Source organism: Pongo pygmaeus, chromosome 19 (genome assembly GCF_028885625.2).
Source record: "Pongo pygmaeus isolate AG05252 chromosome 19, NHGRI_mPonPyg2-v2.0_pri, whole genome shotgun sequence".
NCBI lineage: Eukaryota > Metazoa > Chordata > Mammalia > Primates > Hominidae > Pongo > Pongo pygmaeus.
Window position 1 is genome coordinate 96253613 of NC_072392.2, and position 20549 is coordinate 96274161.

General features: G+C 39.8%; 1 protein-coding gene across 10 annotated transcripts in view; it reads left to right on the top strand.

Moving 5' to 3' along the window:
* TNRC6C (trinucleotide repeat containing adaptor 6C) overlaps positions 1 to 20549 on the top strand; it is a 147882-nt gene that overhangs the window by 38402 nt on the left and 88931 nt on the right. For all 10 annotated transcript variants that reach the window (XM_063656544.1, XM_054456658.2, XM_063656545.1 and 7 more), the window contains exons 2-3: positions 6452 to 6551; positions 7533 to 7554. In XM_063656544.1, coding sequence (XP_063512614.1) covers positions 6489 to 6551; positions 7533 to 7554 — 85 coding nt within the window. In that variant the 5' untranslated portion in view covers positions 6452 to 6488. The remainder of the gene's footprint in view (positions 1 to 6451; positions 6552 to 7532; positions 7555 to 20549) is intronic.

Genomic DNA, 20549 nt, shown 5'->3' on the forward strand with positions numbered 1-20549 from the left:
CACTCTGTCGCCCAGGCTGGAGTGCAGTGGCGCTACCTCGGCTCACTGCAAGTTCCGCCTCCCGGGTTCACGCCATTCTCCTGCCTCAGCCTCCCAAGTAGCTGGGACTACAGGCACCCGCCACCGCGCCTTGCTGATTTTTTGTATTTTTAGTAGAGACGGGGTTTCACCGTGTTAGCCAGGATGGTCTCGATCTCCTGACCTCGTGACCCGCCCACCTCAGCCTCCCAGCATGCTGGGATTACAGGCGTGAGCCACCGCGCCTGGCCGACAACCATTTATAATTTTTTTAAATTTTGTTTCCTGTCATTCCTTTTATTCACTTTTTTTAAAGTTTACTTTAAAAAAACTTGCAGCACCATTCACTCTGTGGTGTACAGTTACGTGAGTTTTAACAAACGCATACAACCATATAACCATCATCACGTGAAGATGCAGAATAATTCTGTCGCCCAACAAAACAACTCCCTTGCACTGCCCCTTTGTAGCCAGACCCTTCCTCCCCGCGACAGTTGCTGGTCTATTTTCAGTTTCTACAATTTTGCCTTTTCCAGACTGTTATATAAATGGACCCTACGTGACATAGTCTTTTGAGTTTGGCTGCTTACATTTAGTATACGTTATATCCAAGTATAGTTTTCTTTGAGTTTATCTTGTTTGGTGTTCACAGAGCTTTTTGACTTATAAATTTGTGTATATCACCAAATATGGGAAGTTTTTCACCACTATTTCTTCAAATATTTTTTTCTTCACTGATCTTCCTTCTCCACTTCTGGGCCTCCAGTGACATGAATGTTGGGTCTTTTAGTATTATCCCTCAGGTCCCCAAGGCACTGTTCATTTTTTTCAGTCTCTTTGTTTTCCAGATTCAGTAATTTTTATTTCTCTGTTAAGTTCACATACTCTTTCCTCTTTCATGTCCATTCTTCTCTTGAGCCTATCCAATGAAGTTTTAAATTCAGATGTTTTAGTTTTTAGTTCTAAATTTTTGTTTACTCAAGTGTATTTTTATTTGCCTCCTGGAGCATAGTTATAACATCTGCTTTAAAGCCATTGTCTGATAATTCCAAAACTTGGGTCATTTGGCCATTGATGTCTGTTGTCTTTCGCCCTGACAGTTGGCCACATAGTCTGGTTCTTTGTATGAGGGGATATTTTGGACTTTATCCTGGACGTTTTGAATATGTCATATAGACTCTTAGTACTATCAGACTCCTCTAGAAAACACTGGTTTGTTGTTTTGGTTTTGTTTTAGCAGGCAATCAGCCTGGGTAGGTTCAAGGCTTCCAGTGTCAGCTCAGTACTAGGCTCTCACTATGCTGCTTTGGGCCTGGCCCACATGTAGGAGTTAGTCTGAGGCTTGGGGCAGGCGGGTGTTGACATCGTAGTTCAGATCTCACAGCCTTTGTTCTGCTGTTTTGGGTCTGCCCCATAAATGCATAACTCAGAGGTGAGCCCAAAATAGTGAAGGTTTGTACACAGAATTGGGGGATTCCCTTTTCCAGCTGATTTCTCTCTGGGATCCCTGACTCTCCTGGGATACGTCCAGTTCCCAGGTGCTCCTTTCTTTAGTCCTCTGCTGAGAAAGATGGGTTTCTCTTGGTTGTAGGTGTCAGTGCCATGCCTGCTACAGCATGGCTGTGATTGGGGCCCACTCCCTGGGCAAAGGTTTGAGAAAAGGAAATGAGAAAGTCACCCCCACACAGATTGCCTTCCCTACATTTTAACTCCTCTCCCCAAACCACCTACTTTTGTTACTTTTCATTATTTATGTGTTTGTGTTTATATTGTACTTTGTCCAGTTTTTTTGTTGTTGTTGTTGTTGTTGTAATTGGCAGGAGAGAGGCTGTAGCTGGCATAATCCATCTTGCCCAGACCCAGAAGGCCTGACTCCATCACTACCTGGTTTAGTTTGCTATGCTGCGTAACAAATACCACTAAATGTAGTGGCTTAAAGCAGTGCACATCCATTGCATGGTTTCTGTGGGATCAGGAGGCTGTACTCACCTGGGCCCTCTGCAAAGCTGTGCAGTCAAGGCCAGGAGCTGTTTTCGTCTGGAGGCTCTGCTGGGTAGCGGTTGGTATCCAGGCTTCCTCAGGCTGCTGGCTGAATGCCGTTCCTTGCAGCAGTAGGATTCATGGCAGCTTGTTTCTCCAAAGCCAGCAGTGAAGAGGGCGACTCTAAAGCCAGTCTGCTAGAAAGCTGGAGTCTTACGTAACACAGCCAGGGAGTGACAACATACACCTTTGCCATATTTGAATGGCTAGAAGCAAGTTGCTGGTCTCTCTCATACTCCACGGGAAGGGATTATACAAAAGTGTGGAAATCAGAAGACCATAGAGTCTGTCAAGCACAGGTCTTCTTTGCAACTTCTGGTCCTGTTGGTCAGAGCCATTTGGCAATGAGTCGCCTTTTCCACCCCAGGTCCAGGTGTCATGCTGAGTGACTTAAGCATTCTTAGAGGCAGTCCATCCGATATGCTGGCTTACAGGCTTTGGACCTTCTCTATACCAATGACTTTATTTCACTTTAGAACCCAGTCCTTGTGACTCTAAATCTCAAGCATACTCTCTATTCTGTTTCTTTCCATAGTCTATATGGAGTATTAAATATAATTAAAGTTTTACCTTGTCTTTCCTTTTAGATTTTATGCTCAAGGCTGAGACTGTTTTGTCTTATCCTTCTCATACTGCCCACAAAAGTCTAGCAAATACTTCCTGCACGTAGCAGGTAGTCAAATACATGTTGAATAAATTAAGACCATAACTATTTCTATGACAACTGCATAGCATACCATTTCCGTCCCCTTCTCTTTTTAATTTTGTCTGATAACATTTTACAAGCCCTTTCTAACATAAACACTGAAAGGAAATTCTAATTGAATTAGTTTCAAAATAGTGGCATGTAACACACACACTCTCTCTCTCTTTCTCCCTCCGGCCCCCCCCCCACACACACAAATTAGTGAATATTTTGATGACATGACATGGGAGTCCAACCAGTATAACTTCAGAGTATAGGCTCTGGTGTTCTTTGTAGGTGAAACTAAGGATGAGAAACATTTACAATTTCTGATAACTAAACCTCAAAGACAAAAACAGACGCCTGCCCTATTTTATTGAATTTTCTTCTTTTACAAATATAGGAAGTAATCAACTAACAAAAAGACTGGTAATTTGTAACATTTTTCATCCAGAATTGTTTTGCATGAGGTGGCTGGATTCTCAGTCTACCTACGTAATTTCACCTTTTGAATCATTATTTCTCTTTCTCCATCAGAACCTCTGAAACAAAAATAAATCATTGTTTCTCTGGGAAACTCTACAGTTTAACTAGGAACACCGAAATGATACCCACAGAGGCCCATTATGGGAAATCTTTTCACCCCTTCCTCCTCCTAGCTGCCTCCAAAATATGAGTGTTGCTCCTTTTTCTACCCAGAGCCTCCTAATCTTGTGATTGCTAAATTATTTGAGAATAAAAGAAACAAAGGGAAAACCCAAGTTATTAAAAAATGTTTTCTTCCTAATAAAACTCAGTACAGAGGGATCCACTATAGTATACCTCACCATATGAGGTATAGGTAATTTATATCCAATTTGGCCCTTCAGACTTGCTCTGGGCCGGGCGTTGAGCCCATATCAGATTTCGTCCTCACCTGGTTCCCGTTGCTACTGAAACATAAGCTGAAACACCAATCGAAGGGATGTTCTTCTCTGCAGCAGAGCTGGATAGGACAGCTGGAGTTCTTTGCAGTGGCAGTAAACTGGAAAGGAAGTGAATATGTATGAATAGAAGAATGACAGAATAATATGATAACATTCACACCATGGTACATTATGGAGCCATTAGAAATAACAGATTGGACATCTCAGTAGGGGGAGGGAGAGAGAAGGGAGATCCTCCTTCCCTGCAAGTATTGAATGAGAAAAGCAAGATGCAAAAAAGTTTCTATAACATAATCCCAGTTATACCAACAGTGATCCAATAAAATCTTTGTAGAAATGTATAAGTATATATGTTTTATACAGTTACACGAGCAGGGACAAAAACAGAGAGATATGAACCTAGGTGGTTTTAACGTGGGTCATGGGGGCGGGAGATATTTGACAGGGATATGGAAGGGGGAGAAAGAGTAGATAAGGGATGCCAAGCATGTCAGAAACAGGAAAGCAAATGTCATCCTGGGGGGAAAGCATGATAAGATTATATTTACAAGTGTATGTTGATCATGTATATTTAAACATAATTTTAAAAAGAAAAAGTTCTGTGATTAAAAAGTAAAATTCTCCCAGCCTGGCCATTCCTTTTCTTTATTCTCCTTGCTTCTTGACTTACAAATTTGTTTTATAACTTAGAAAAAATACAAATTGACTCTCCATTTAATTGATACATTTGTTTTTTTTTCTTTTAATAGGTGAAAACACTTTTCAAATCCAAGTTTATAATCTCACTGTACAAGGTAGACAGTAACTTTTTAAATACTACTTGATCATATCAGAAAATAAAGTTTTCCTTTCAAGGAAAACTTAACAGATTTTCTCCACTGTAAATTTCAGCTGAGATTATATACCAGAAATTGGTACCAGAAATGCCCTGAAGGGTAACAGATTCTTCTCAGGGCCGCAGAGAAGAGTCCTCCTACCAAGACACAGCCCACAGGACAGAGGAAGCTTATAATCTCATTTAAAGCCAGGACATGTGGCTCCCGACTGTAACAGAAAAATAGCCTTTGCAGGAGGCCAGTGCCCAGGCAGATGCAGATGTTCATCTTGTCAAATTCTCACTGCATTTTATACTTGTTGGTGTTGTAATAGCGATAATTTGTTTTACTCATTTATGTAAATATCTTTGAAAGTATATGTATTCTTATCTTGCTTCCTGCTATAATCCCAGAGCACTTACAAAGCTATTGTTCTGGCTGGGTGCGGTGGCCCACTCCTGTAATCCCAGCACTTTGGGAGGCTGAGGTGGGAGGATCACTTGAGGCCAGGAGTTCGAGACTAGCCTGGACAACATAGTACGCCATCTCTGTTTACAAAAATAAACAAAACTTTTATTCAGAAAATACTTATTAAATGACTCAGTCCCCACCTCCCTCCATCCTTGTTTTCGTCCCTGGTGCTTACTACAATAAATAGCACATGTGAGTTGTATAGTTCTTCAGTGATGGAATTAGTGAACATATGAGATGGGCTTGAGGTGTAGACTCTCTCGGAAAAGAAGTGATTAAAATAGCTTAGAAGAAAAAGGAAGAGTCAGGAAATGGACAAAGAACAGGTGCCGTGTAAATAGTGAGAATAGGAAGTTATGCTCAGAATGCGGGATAGTGGCATCTAAAATTTCAGCAGTGGCGCAATTCTGGGTGGTTAGGGTCTAGTAGCTAATACGATAGATAAAGCACCCTGGTGATCAGGTGGGAGAAACTACATGTTTTGGCATTTGAGGTTGGACTAGTAAAACAGCCAGTTCCCTACCTAATATCCCTAAAGCAAAACCCACTGCGAAGGAAATCCATCCCATACATACAAAGCCCCTAATTGGTATTTCAGTGCCTGAACAGACAACCAAGGATTACTACAGAGTTGAGGAAAGGCTTTCAGATCAGAGAGAGTCTAAGGGAAGAGGCATCCAGAGAAGGAACAAAGATATGCAGAAAACTTAGAAGATTTTCAGAGAAAAGAATAGCGATGATTTTGCATACCTAAAATAAGAACAGGGTGTTGTGGAAAAGGAGCATTCAAGAGCACAAGAAAGTTAACAATTTTAAACATCACAATAAAAAATTCAGTAGAAGGATTAGAAGATCAACTTGAATCAAGCACCCTCAAAATAGAAGCACCAATAAAAAAAGAGTAGAAAACATAAGAGAAACAACAAGTTACAGGTGATCAATCCAAGAGATTCAATATGTTGTTATTTAGAAACAGAAGGAAAGTGTTTTCAAGAAAATAGAGAACTGAAAGGTATGAGCTGAAAGCATCAGCCAAATAATGGGGGAGAAAAGATACATCACCCTGAAATTTCAGAACCCTAGGGATCAAGTGGAAAAAATAAAGCATGGCCAGGCTTGGTGCCTCACACTGGTAATTGTAGCACTTTGGGAGGCCAGGGCAGGAGATCACTTGAGCCCAGGTATTCGAGACCAGACTAGGGGCTGGACTGTAAGAGCTGTATCTTACTCCATATCATACCCTTATCCCCAGCAATGCCTGATGATGGGTTGGTGTTCAACAATGTGGGCTGAACGAATGAGACAGCCGGCTACTGAAGAAGTCAGGGCAACCTGCAGTGCTGTTAGGGAAGTGTCCCTTTCTAGCACCTTCTCAGAGGGTCCTCCTGTATACCATACGCGAAATTCTGACTTAAGACTTGGAGCAGCTAGTGCTTTTTCATTGTTTGACTTAACATGATCATCAAACTTATACTAGTTTTCTTTGTATTTAATAGGGAGAAAGAGCAAGAAACACAAGAAGAGGAACGTTTGATGGAAGAAAAGAAAAAGAAAAAGCAGGAAGAAAAGAAAAAGAAGGAAGGTGCTCAGAAAAAGGTTTGACTGAAGTCCCTACTTCATTGTCTTTGTATCATTGTGTGTCTCATTTGCATTATCATAGCCATTACATGACAAGGTTTCATTCTGTTACTTTTTAAATCAATATGCCAAGTCTATAATTAGCGAATAATAGATATCCTACTGGTGAAATAAATACAGGTGACAGCCGTAAATGTCTAACTTGGAACTGGAAGTGTTAGAGCTGTGTTTTAAGGAAGCCGTGTTTTAGTTGCTGATGGTAAAGTGTGTCCATGTTGTTCTACTTAAAATGAACTGTCCTGAACAACCATGTCTAATAAATGAAGAAGGGCCATTCAACTGATCTTATTAGAAAAGCTAGAAATATTTTTTTTTGCAGCTTTGGCAAATGTTCTTTTACGAATCCTATTAGTAAAGATTAAAAATAAAAGCCCTACTGTAAACTTCATAGTCAAGCTTGAATTTTATGGCATTTAAAATACCAAGTTATGCCATTTGTCTTTGTTCTTACCTAGTTTAATGTATCTTGTAGTTTAAACAGTATTCCTATTAGAGCCTGTTAAAATTATAGAGTTTAAATGAGCTCCAGATAGAATTTTTTGCCTTTAGATTAATACTGGTATGTAATCAATGGCATGTACACATTTTTCCCACTAATAAATTGTAATAAATTAACTGGGCAAAAACTCATTTTAAAATTTTCTTTTTTTTTTTTTCTTTTTTTAAATTTATTTATTATTATTATACTTTAGGTTTTAGGGTACATTTGCGCAATGTGCAGGTTAGTTACATATGTATACATGTGCCATGCTGGTGTGCTGCACCCACTAACTCGTCATCTAGCATTAGGTATATCTCCCAATGCTATCCCTCCCCCCTCCCCCCTTAAAATTTTCAATAATAAAAGTTTGCTTATAAACTTTCATAGATGTGTACATTCTACACATTATTCCTAAAGAGTTTCTTTCTTTCTCTCTCTCTCTCTTTTTTTTTTTTCAGGCTGCTGATCAAAAAACCAAAGGTAAGTTTATTTGTATTTAGGGGGGTACATTTATGGCAGTACCAAAATTTTTATGACCAGGATGACTTTTTTTTTTAATTGATGGTTAAAAAACGAGAATCTAAGCCTGCCTTTGAAACTATTTTTTATTCATTGCGAAATTCCTCATTTATCACTGGTTTTACATCTGCATCTCATTGGTATTTGGTTAATCTAAAAATGTCTGAAGGTTATATTAGCTTTCCAAACAATGCTTTTAAATTTTCTTTTGGTTTGATTTCCACCAAACAGGATCGAACTGATAAAGTTGATTCAGTTTGAATAAGAACAACCAAAGGATATCTGCATTTTTTTAAGGTTCCAATTTCTCATTGCCAACTATCCTTTATAATAAAAAAGATCTATTCTTTCTGTATTCCCTCTTTGCTTATTGATATGTAAAACATTTCTCTTTTTATCCTCCAAGTCCAGAATTTGCTGGTTATCATAAAAGGTGTTGGTGGAAACACACGCATTTCTCACTGTTACTCAGGAACTCTCTATGATGCTGGAGATTCAGAATGAACAAACTGAAAGCCATACTCCAAGCCTCTTCATTTTATACCTATATGTTTAGTTATTTCCCAGTGGTTAAGAGCACACACTCAGGAGTCACATACACTAGCTCTGTTTAATTTGGAACAAGTTACTTCACTTCTTTAGGCTTCAGTATCTCATGTTTAAAATGAGAAAGGTAGTGAATGGTTCCTACCTCATAAAGCTGTTACAAAGACTTAGTACGATTATTTGTCAATTAAAAATAAAATGTAAAAGAAGAAAAGACTAATTGAGATCATGCAGGAAAATGACTTAGTATCTAGCATATAATTGGTGCTCAGTAAAGGTTTACTATAACTGTTATTCTGAAGTTTTTTTCCACTGGACCATCACATGTACACAGCTGTACATGTAGACACATGCACTCTCACAGCTAATACTATGCTTTTGTGAGACATTTTATAATTTTCAAAGTTAACGTTATGTATATTATCTCATTTGAACTTCATAGTTGAACAGGAAAGGAATTCGTTTACAGATAATCTCCTAGTGTGAATTAAGAGGCTGGTTCTTGGTTAAGAACCAGTTAATGGTAAAGACAAGACTTGAGGGAGCCCAGGTCTCTGAACCTCTAGACTAGAGTCACATGAAGAGAGAGAGTTAATGCTCAATGAATATTAAAAAGTAGCATAGCAAAAAGGACATTTTTCTCTGTTATACTCTTAGAAGCACTGTGAATTTACATAACACTTTTCCAGAAGGGTCCAAAAGGGTTATGGTACATAGTTGTGTATGAATTTATGATCTTGAATGAAAAACAATGGTTTCTTACTATTGTCATTTCAAAATACAGAGTTAACTGTTCTGGATCATCCATTTCCTCTTCTTCTTCTTCTTTTTTTTTTTTTTTTTTTACATTTTGAATTTTTCTGTCTGGTTTAGTACCAGCTATATTCTTCGTCATTGTCACTGTTTTCTCCTCAAGTGGTAACAAATTGCATATTACTGAACAGTGATTGTGAATTACATTGTCCCACCACTTTACGCAGAGCTATTATTTTCTATTACTGTTCTGATGAGAATTTTCTTTTACTTTTTTTTTTTTTTTTGAGACAGAGTCTTGCTGTGTTGCCCAGGCTGGGTGGAGTACAGTGGCATGATCTTGGCTCACTGCAACCTCCACCCCTCAGGTTCAAGTGGTTCTCCTGCCTCAGCATCACCCCACCCCCGCCCCATAAGCTGGGATTACAGGCACGCACGGCCACACCCAGCTAATTTTTTGTATTTTTAGTAGAGACAGGGTTTCTCCATGTTGGCCAGGTTGGTCTCGAACTCCTGACCTCAAACGATTCCCCCCCACCTCGGCCAAAGTGCTGGGATTACAGGCGTGAGCCACCGCACCTGGCCTCTGTTGAGAATTTTCATTGCTAACTCCAAACGCTACTGGATTTTTCTCTTCTCCTTCTATATCCTCTAAAATACTGTTCCTTTGGGTACAGTTTATCAGTAACTACTAACTAGCCTTAGAATGGGTTGTAGTAATAATTAATGTCTTTCCAAACAAAAAATGCTTTTTGAATTATAAATAATCTAACAGTACTGCTAGGTAATTCATTGATGAAGATTAGCAGCATCAAGGTTTACGTTTTTCTCAGACTCTTCATTATTACTGGTTCAAACCAAAATTCATTGCCTGAGAAATATTGGTTCCAACTTTCTGACTGGACACTTTTGTTGGGTGACACAGGTTGGCCTGACTGTACCTATGATACATGTTATAGTACTAGTATTAGTGTTCACACATAAAATTGATGCTTTCCTAACATTGTAGCATTTTGACTTTCCTCCCCTGCTCCAGATTGTGTGTCCATGAGGACAGGGGCCACATTTGCCACAAGGCAGAACCCAGAAGTCTCAAGGCCCTGAGTTGTTTGAATATAGGAAAGTGTTTAGCAATTTGAGAGAGTCCAAGAGTTGGATACTCTTAAGAGAGAAGCTACAGTTATAAATTAGATTGCATAATATACTGAATCAATCAACATTGTAGAAGTTTGAATAATTTTGGTTTTGATAATTAGCTCAAACTAGACCAAATCAATTAGAAATTCCCTTGCTCTGCAATATTACACACCACTCAACTAGTAGCATTCGTAAAGCCGTGCCCCAATTATTTAGCATTATATTTGACTTAATTTTCTCAATAATAGAAATGCTTTAAATTTGGATTTGTTTTAAACATTTTCAAAGAACATTTTAGAATATATGACATGCTCATCTGTGATACCCCTCTACCTTCTCCTGGAGAATATTAACTAGTCTAATCCATTCTTAATAGATGAGTCTTCATTATAGCATTAATTATACTTAAAAAAATGTTTGCATCTGGCTATAACCATCAAACTTGAACTATGAATTTTTATTTAAAATACTAATGACGAACTGAAGCTAACTAGAAATATATCTTTTTTGAATAACTTAATCTAATATGTAGCATGCTTTCATACCCTCCCCACAAATTTGAAAATTAGATTTCTAGAAAGTCTGCTTTGTAAAATTACCACTAAACAGAAATTTTGTTCCTGGCTGTCTTTTCAAATTCTGACCTGTGATGTCTTTGTTTGGGTCATTTTCTTTTTAAGATTCAGGCCAAGTGAGTACGTTTGTGTGAAACACTATGCTGCCAAACATTCATACCCCCATCCTACCCTGATGTGATCATGGGAACCACGTTTTCTCTGCAGCTAGGAGATACACTTTTATTCAGCCCCGGGGGTTTTCACTCAAATAGTTGATTCACTTTGGCTTTCATCAGTTTCTTCCTCTTGACTCCCCCTTGATTTTCCTCTATGCCTCTAAGTCTGCAAACCCTCCAGTGGGGTTGACGTCCTGCACTCCTAAGGAATCTGGGCATGTTTCTATACCTGGAGGCCTTTTCCTCGGTTGTCTCAGAGTCTTGGGTTGTTGTCGTAGTCAACTTTTTCTTATTTTTCCCTCCTGTGATGAAAAACAAAAGTTATATATTCTGATTGAAAATAATTTGAGATAATCTAAAGAGAAATTAAAGTTCACTCGAAATTCCTCTGTCCTGAGATATTTACCCATTAACAGTTAGCCATCCTTGAATGCATCTCTCTATGAATTCATATACATAAATATATATTTATATGGACTCTCCACTGCCCCGCAGTTAGCACTCCTGGATCCCTATCCCTTCAAGGAGCTGCACCAAGCAATTTGAAAACCTCTGTGGGAGCCTATTCATAAACTAGCCCTTTGTAAATTCTGCTGAATATTGTCTTTGCGTTGGTGACCAAAGAAAGAGACAGCCGAACACAATTACCCTTAGTGAGACCCTAGATGCTCTTATACTGGGGGAAAAGGGAATCAGATATAATCCTGTTGCCATTAACTTGTGCATTGTAGCTCTCTGTGGAGTAACTGGGGTCCAAGTGTCCCTTCAGACTGGCATGGGTTTTATGACCATAATGAGTAATCAGTTTTCTTTATTTTCGGCACTGCCCATAATTGAGGCACAGGTAATAATAGCTTTATTTGTGATATGATGACCTTGGGAGCCTAAGTTTTCAGTATTGTTTTCTGGGTGTTTTCATGGATTGAGTGAGGGTTTTTTTTAATGATTAACTCTGATAATTTTCATAAATGTGAAAATTTAATTCAGTGCTTTTAGTCAGATTTGTTTAAGTTCATAAAGTAGATGTTTTCATACAGAAAGCTCAAAGTTAATCTTACCATGTATGAAAGTGAATACCTTCATGACCCATTATGGTTCATGGTCCGTATCATTAATGAATTATGATTTTTTTTTTTTTTTGAGATGGAGTTTTGCTCTTGTTGCCCAGGCTGGAGTGCAGTCGCACAATCTCGGCTCACTGGAACCTCTGCCTCCCAGGTTCAAGCAATTCTGCTGCCTCAGCCTCCAGAGTAGCTGGGACTACAGGTGCGCACCACCACGCCCAGCTAATTTTTGTATTTTTCATAGAGACAGGGTTTCACCATGTTGGCCAGGATAGTCTTAATCTCCTGACCTCGTGACCCGCCCTCTTCGGCCTCCCAAAGTGCTGGGATTACAGGCGTGAGCCACTGCACCTGGCCTGAATTATGATTTTTAAGTCATATACATTTGAATTTATACTTTTTTTTAGAGAGAGGGTCTAACTGTGTCACCCAGGCTGGAGAGTAATGGCACGAACACAGCTCACTGCAGCCACCACCTCCGAGGCTCAAGTGATCCCCCTGCCTCAGCCTCCCAAGTAGCTGACTACAGGTGCATGCCACAGTGCCTGGCTAATTTTTGTATTTTTTTATACAGACAGGGTTTCGCCGTGTTGCCCAGGTTGGTCTCACACTCAAGCAGTCCACCCACTTTGGCCTCCCAAAGTGCTGGGATTACAGGCTTGAGCCACCAGCTCAGCCTAAATTCGTACATTTAATTAGTATCCTAATCTTGTTTATAAAGAGTATAATTTCAGTTTTGCAGTGAGGTATTAAACTTTACCATGCATTCAGTTTGTAATTGGTAAACAAAACCTCTAGGTGCTTTTGTTAATGATGTAAGTCAGTTGAAGCCGTAGTCTTCCAGTAGTCTTCAGTTGAGTGATGGAGGTTTTAGAGTCACAAAGTATTGGCAGTGTGCTTAGGCTCATTCTAAACATATAAAGTTTAATATCAATCAGAATGAAAAGTAGTAAGAATTGAGGTTTATAGCATATATTCCCAATTTTATAGTCACACATAGAAATATATGTTTTTCTTATGTTTTTTCTACAACCACATAATGGGGCTGGAGACATGAGTATTCTGTATTTGTTGTCAGTATAATTATTAATTTTAGGAAGGAACTTAGACACTTAGGATGTTTTCAAATAAGGCTGAAGGAAATTCCTAAGAAATTGATTGTATGAGGTATCTTTAGGGGATGGCATCTTTTAGGTTTTGAAATATTAGATATGTCTTTCTTTAGCTATGTTGCTTTATATTTAAAGTGTTTATTTTACTGTTAAATTCCAGGGGGGAAATATAATAAACATTAATTTTTTTCCATGGAAACAAAAAAATGTATTAAGATGAGACATTTTAAAAATATATAGGTTATTCAAAAGGGTAAAAATGTATTGCTAGAACCTCTGAGTAGGTCCATGAACGTGTAAGTTCTTGAACAAATTGTGAAAGAAAGGAAGTGAGCCTAGTGGCAAGGAAGCGGGGCGCTGTGCTCTGGGGGCGCCTCGCGAGGGCACTTCTCCTGAGTCTCAGATAAAGTGAAAGTTCACATCTCTGTTTCATATAACTTTTCACTAGAACTTTAAACATAAAGGCAGTTTCTAAGTTTAGACAAAGTTACAGTTTATAATTCTGAAGGATGCTGACAGTCTGCTTTCTAAGAAATAATTTGTTTACCCAGACCAGTTTCTTTTCTGTGTTTTTTTAAAAACAGCTTTATTGAGTTATCGTGGACATTATATTTAAAGAGAACCATTAGATAAGTGTTGGCATGTATTCACCTGTGAAACCATCACCATGATCAAGATGACACCCATCATCCCTGAAGGTGTCCTCGTGACCTTTTCTGATCCATCTCTTCTGCCCCCACTCTACCCCCATCTGTCTCTAGGCAAACACTGATCTGCTTTCTGCCACTATAAAAGAGTTTTTATTTCTAGAACATTGTATTGAGGGACTCCTACACTGTGCACTTTGGCTCCTTTCACTCAGTGTATTGCTTTTGAAATTCATCCATGCTGTAGTATGTATCAGTAGTTCATTCCTTTTTATTGCTGAGCAGTGTTCCATTGTGTAGGTGTATCACAGCTATTTATCCTCTTCATTCTGTTCATGGACATCTGCGTTTTTCTAGTTTTGAGCTATTGAGTAAAGCTTCTTTGAACATTTATGTACAAGTCTTATATGGCTATATACTTTCATTTATCTTGGGTAAATGCATAATAGTAAAATGGCTATGGCATATGATAGGTGTATGTTTGATTTTTCAAGAAATTGCACACAGCTCTTTCCCAGCGTGTTTATACTATTTCACAGTTCTACATCTTCACCAATGCGTGGTATGGTCATCTTCATAATTTTAGCCATTATAATAGGTATGTAGTGGTATCTCATTACACTTTTAATTGGCACTAACCTAATGACTAATGTTGCACCTTATTTTCATGTGCTTATTTGTCATCTTGGTGAAGCGTCTTTTAAAGTCTTTTGCCCATTTTTCATTGTTATTTATTTTCTTTTTCCAGATTGGTTTCTGATACTAAATTCGCCTCTAGAGTTGGGCAGAAAGACTCATCACTACAGCTTAGTTGTCTACATGCCTCAGTCATTTCCCTTCTATGTGTGTAGTTACTTGTAAATAGTAATATCAGAAAATATGCACTTTCAAATAGAATCACATTTTATCTAGCTTTTAGCATAACTAAAGATTATATTAATAAATGAGCTAAATATTAGTCACATTTTGCTACCTAAGATGGCTAGTTAATTCATTAATTAACTTAAACAGTTAATAAATACCTGTTAGATGGCAGAGATCAGTTCCCTGTTCTCAAAGAAGGAAACTACAGACACTGGGGTCTCCTTGAGGGTGGCGGGTGGAAGGAGGGAGAGGAGCAGAAAAGATCACTGTTGGGCACTGGGTTTAATACCTGGGTGTTGACATAATCTGTACATCAAGCCCCCATGACATGAGTTTACCTGTGTAACAAACCTTCATATGTACCTCCTAACCTAAAATAAAAGCTTTTTTAAAAAAGTTCCCTGTTCTCAAAGAGGTATTTTAGTGGGAAGAGCCAGGCAGATAAGCAAATATATGTATATGCAAATGAATGCAATAAAATGTTCTGGGCATTGTAACTTCTTTATCTCAGCCAGGTATCAGTAGGTCAGTATAAGCATTTCATGGCCAGTGGCAGATAGGGAGCCAGTGCTTCCAGGTATGAGAAGTCAGGCTCTAAGGAAAGTACAAAAAAGACATTTTACAATGTTGGCAGCAGAGGAGCTGCTGAGTGAGGTGGCGGCCAATGCAGTGAGGACCCAGCAGATGGTCAGTGAAGTTGGTTGTGATTTATCTATCTCACACTTTCTACCCGAAAGGATTTAGGTTTGGTCATCTTTTCATCAAATATTTGTATCTCTATAAGAAAAGATAACCTGTTTTTAAAAGTAAGTGAGAGAATTGGGAAAGGAAAATACTGATATGAATGAGGTAAGTGCATACCAGAGCTGGGCCACTCCCAGTTGTGCCCTAAGTTTGCTATGAAAGCAAGGACAAGGAGGGGTTGCCTTATCCCAGTCATCTTAAACCCATCCATCAGGTCATTAAAACTGAGCACCCTCACCAAGCTATTCTACCCAAAAAAGAGTTGAAACTGTTTTTCAGCTCTTTTGAGAGAGGTGGAAGGTGGAAAGCTAGCTCATAGAGTCCTTGAACACCATCCTGAGGACTTTAGATCTTCTAGACCAGAGGGGGAGCCATTGGAGAGTTTTAAGTAGGAGAATGACATCATGAGATCTGTGCTTTAGAAAGATCACTAAACCTGCAGAATTGAAGATGAATTAAACAGAGGAGGAGAGAGGGCTGGAGGCAGCAGGTACAGTTGGACCAGTGCATAGTTCAGACTCCAGCTTACAAGCTAAGTGGCGGGGATAGACAGGGAAGGGTAGTGATGATTGATAGAATAGGCAGAACTTAGAAACTAACTGGGCTAACTAATCATTTGATCCAGCAGATATTTATTGAGCACCTACTGTTTGCTTGGTACTGTGCTGATTGCTATGGGAAGAAAATGTTAAAATAGAGATACACTTCCCACTCTCATGGAGCTGAGTCTTATGAGGAATGGACATAAATCTCAACCACAGTGATACATGTATCCTTACTAACTGGGATGGTGACTGTGTGACAGCATCAACAAAGGAGCCCGAACTTGGCAGGAGTTGTGGAAGGTATCATTGAATCTGAAGGGTGAACAGGACCCAACTAGGCCAGGGAACACTCCTACCTAGAGAGGGAACAGCATCTGTAAAGAGCCTGTGGCCGGATGGAGTATGACATTTTCCATGAACTAAACAAACAGGAAGCTATGAAATAGCAGGGTATGAGGTGAGGCCAAAGTGAGAGATGGGGATTGGTCCACTATGCGAGGCATCAAAGAGGAGTTGTGCTCTTTTGCCTAAGAGAATAAGAAGGCTTTTCCAAATCAGTTTGAAATAAGGCCAATTTTTCTCCTCCTGCACCAGCCTTGTCTTACTAAATGTTGGAGTAGTTTAACTTTGGCTCCCTCTTCTGGCGGGTTGTAGGATTCTGCACTTTCGGAGGGAAAATACCTAGGATTACTGCTATTTCCCAATTTATCAGTCCTGGGAGAACACATTTGAGACATAATTCCACTTAAATCTTCTGTGTTTCATGAGATTTAGGATTTGCGATTTGTTCTGAGAGCTTATTTAGTTCAGGATGATTTAGTATGAAAAGAGATGTGGTCAAGAAGGAGTTAAAGGAACTGACAAGCTCTACACCCAGTGGACTTTCTTTGGCTTTAATGTTTTGTCCAGCGTGTTGCCTCACTTGGAGAGAGTTATGATCAATGTTACATGTGAGAAGATTATAGCAGAGCCAGTAGGCATTAATGCTGTCTTGATTACTCAGCTTTAACATATGCTGTTAGCGACATTTTCTAAATTGATCTTCCAAATAAGCTTGTTGTTTAAAAAGAACTTAGATATACTTGCATATATGATGCATAGTACATTTTCTTACAGCAGGAGTATCCAAGGGCCAAAACAAAGTAACCTTTTAATGAAATGATTCTTACTGTTTGTAGTCATTATTAAAATAATTTTGCTTTCTTTTAACATTCATGTTATCTACTATGTGATGTATTGAGAGTGGCATTTGGTACCTTTTAGAGAGGTAACTGTAATATGCTAGAGTAGGAAATACCTCTGAACAGCATTTCTCATTAGCAACAGACACTAAGTTAATGTAGTTTGTAGTTAATGAGTCTGTGCTCGTTTTGAGTTGGGCTCCAAATGTTGCCACGGTGATAGATCAGCCAGAAGCATCCACTGAACAAACAGAAGGCACCACTTTGTATCCCCCCAGGGCTGCTGATGAGCACAGCAGATGTACCCTCGGTACTCAGAGCTATCTTCTGCTCGCATCTCATTGTTCTAAGGCAACTTCTTGCCACAATGTTTGCTGCTGTATAGGCTGCAGAAGAAATTGTAATAACAAAAATATTCGTTGGAATCACTGATTATGTTGGCACAAGAGAATAGTTCTCTTACATAGTCACATTTGCAAACAATCTTATATTTGAGTAAATTTAAATTTAAAATGTTAAGAAACTCTGAATCTTTGAATATTTATTCTGAAATGACTAGAATTACTGCTTGATTTTCGACAATTTTTTTCATTGTGTGGGGTGTCCATGCATAAGAGAAGTTCTATGCTTTATCTTACAAAAGCTTGTTTCTTAAGTTCCGAGATGACATCAGTCATAGGACATGTCATCGATTCAGTAACGTCCTGTTGACAGAGGTGGAGCATGAATGAGGAAACCTTGTTGTATTTATACACCAATTGTAATGTGCATCCAAATTTCAGAAAGAAGATGTGTTAAAATGTGTGGGTTAAAAATGTCCCTCCCAGTTAGCATTTACCTATAAAAAGTTAGTTTTAAAATATACTGCTCTCATCCATTTCACACCTACTTGTTATTATACTTTAGGCTAATGGTGGCAGCCCATGGGATTCAATTGAGGATCCTTTTAACAGTAAATGCCATTACAGGGAAACAGTGGTATACCTAGCTCATATGACATACTGTGATGTTGTCTAAGTAGATGGAAGATTTAAAGGTACTACTTGGGCCAGGCACAGTGGCTCAGCCTGTAATCCCAGCACTTTGGGAGGCCGAGGTGGGTGGATCACCTGAGGTCAGGAGTTCCAGACCAGCCTGGCCAAGATGGCAGAACCGCATCTCTACTAAAAATACAAACATTAGCTGGGCGTGGTGGTGGGCGCCTGTAATCCCAGCTACTCGGGAGGCCAAGGCAGGAGAATCACTTGAACCCAGGAAGCAGAGGTTGCAGTAAGCCGAGATCATGCCATTACACTCCAGCCTGGGCAACAGAGCAAGACTCCATCTCAATAATAAATAAATAAAACTCCTTGCTAAAAAAGTCTATGCTCTTAACCAGATTTCGGCTGAAGAATATAGAAACTACTCTAGCTGTTATAAGCAGAAATGGGTTTAAAATATGGGGGACTGGGTGCGTATAAAATCACTGAAAGGGCTGAAGGGGGTAAACTCTAGGCTGGGCCTTCAGAAATGACTCCCCAAAGAGTTCCCTGAAGAGCTGCTACCTCCAGGAATAATTGAGAGGCCCTATTGGCTCTCTTGACTTCCAGAGCACAGCGCCACTGCCGCAGACCAGGGGTCAGGAAGCAGCACTAACACTGTCTCTCTCAGCCACAAAAGGAGCGATTGGGAATGTGGACCCTGCACAGAAACTGCCACCATCTCCAGTACTGTGCTTACAGACACCCACAGCCAGTACCTACCAGGTCACATGCACTCACATGTTACTGGGGGAATCGGATCCCTAGCCTCAGCTCTCCTTGTAGGGAGGCTGCATAAGCTGTGTGCCAGGCTTGTCAGTCCTGCACCAGGTGTGCCTGTGGTGGTGGGTAGGAGAGACCATTTTGACTACTTGCTTTGTAAACATTTAAAAAATAATGGGATGGCTGTTCATTAACATTCATCTAGCGCCTAACGCTTTCCAAAATGTTGGAGATACGAGAACCAAATTAAGGGGGGTGGTTTAGAACCAGAGTAAGATCTAATCCTCCATTGCTGAGTACAGCTGTCATTACCTCTTCTAAATTACTGCAGTCTCTGCTTGCCTTCCCTCCTTTAGGTCATTCTCTGTGGTTCCTCCTTTAACATGACTACTTCACTTCTGTGGCTTCCATTGCTTCTGAGAGGAGGAGGATTATAATATAAACGCTTACTGTGTACTAAGTGCCAGTCACTGTTCTAAACCATTCTTCACAGAGATTAGCATTCAGTCCTTACGGAACTCTCTCAGTAAGGGATTCTTAGCTCCCTTTTATCCCCCCGCCCTTGCCCACATGTTATGGATGGCATGACTGAAGGATGGAGAAGCTAAGTAATTTATCCAGGATCCCCAGCAAAGAAGTGGCAGAGCTGAAGTTTCAACCCTAAGTCCATACTTTTAGCTACTGCACTCCCTCGCAGGAGAAGTGTATGGAACTGATAAACCCCCAGTTCTGAATGGTGATGATCTTTGCTGGGGGAAGGTGGAGTATACAGTCAGGGAGGGAAAGATAGGTGGGGCTTTGGTGGAATGGGGACATTTTATTTTTTAAGCTGGAGATTGGCTCCATGGAGATTTGTTGATTATTTGGTCTTTATGCCTTTTTTTAAATGTCTTAAATATTTCTAAATAAGTTTTTAAAGAAAAAACTGTGTTGGTAGTTATGACTTGGGTGATTGAATAAGATAGAAGCACCTCAGCGTGCTCCCACTCCCTGCTCCCCTGCTTTGTTCAGACCCGGGTGAGGAATGTAAGGTGGATCATAGGGAACTTCTTTTCCCCTGTTGCATTCCTGCTCAGGTGGCGGAGCTGAACAAGGAGGGCACCGCTGCCTCCTGTCGCAACCACATGGCTCTAGAGTCTGCACAGGGTCAGAGACCTCTACAGCTTGAAGTGCTTGTTGAGCTTAGACAACCCATGACTGCACAGCTGTTCAGCTTACCATGGGTTAACAATTGTAGCAGCCTGTCTCTAGAGTTTCTCTCTGAAACTGGAGGCTCCAGGCTTCTCCTAGTGTGGCAGCCAGGCAGGAACACTTGAGGAGTATCCATCCATGGAACCACCCAGTGCTCTCCCAGCTACACAAGTGATACAATCCAAAATCCTTCCAGAGTCTCTGCCTACCTCTCCAGCCTCCTGTGAAACAACCCCACTAGGCTTCAACCCCCGAAGGCGAGAAGCTCTTTTCCATTTCGGGGCTTTCCCATGCACTGTCTAGGCTGGTGGGAGTGAGTTTGTAGGTACGAGGTGCGCACACATACACACAGACATACTCTACCTCGCTAACCCTGACATACTTTTGCAGGCTCTGCTTAATTGTCACTTTCTCAAAGGAGCTTTCTGAATCCCTAAATTAAGTTATCTTGTCCCACTGTTCCTTTTATCATGCTTACAACGATGTGTAATTTTCTATTTGTGAAATCATTTTAAAGATAATGTCTCTTCTACTGTATGATAAACTATAAAGACAGGAACCATATGTGTATATATATGTTTTTTGGTTTTTGTTTTTTGTTTTTTTTGGTTTTTTTGAGATGGAGTCTTGCTGTCGCCAGGCTGGAGTGCAGTGGTGCGATCTCGGCTCACTGCAACCTCCACCTCCCGGGCTCAAG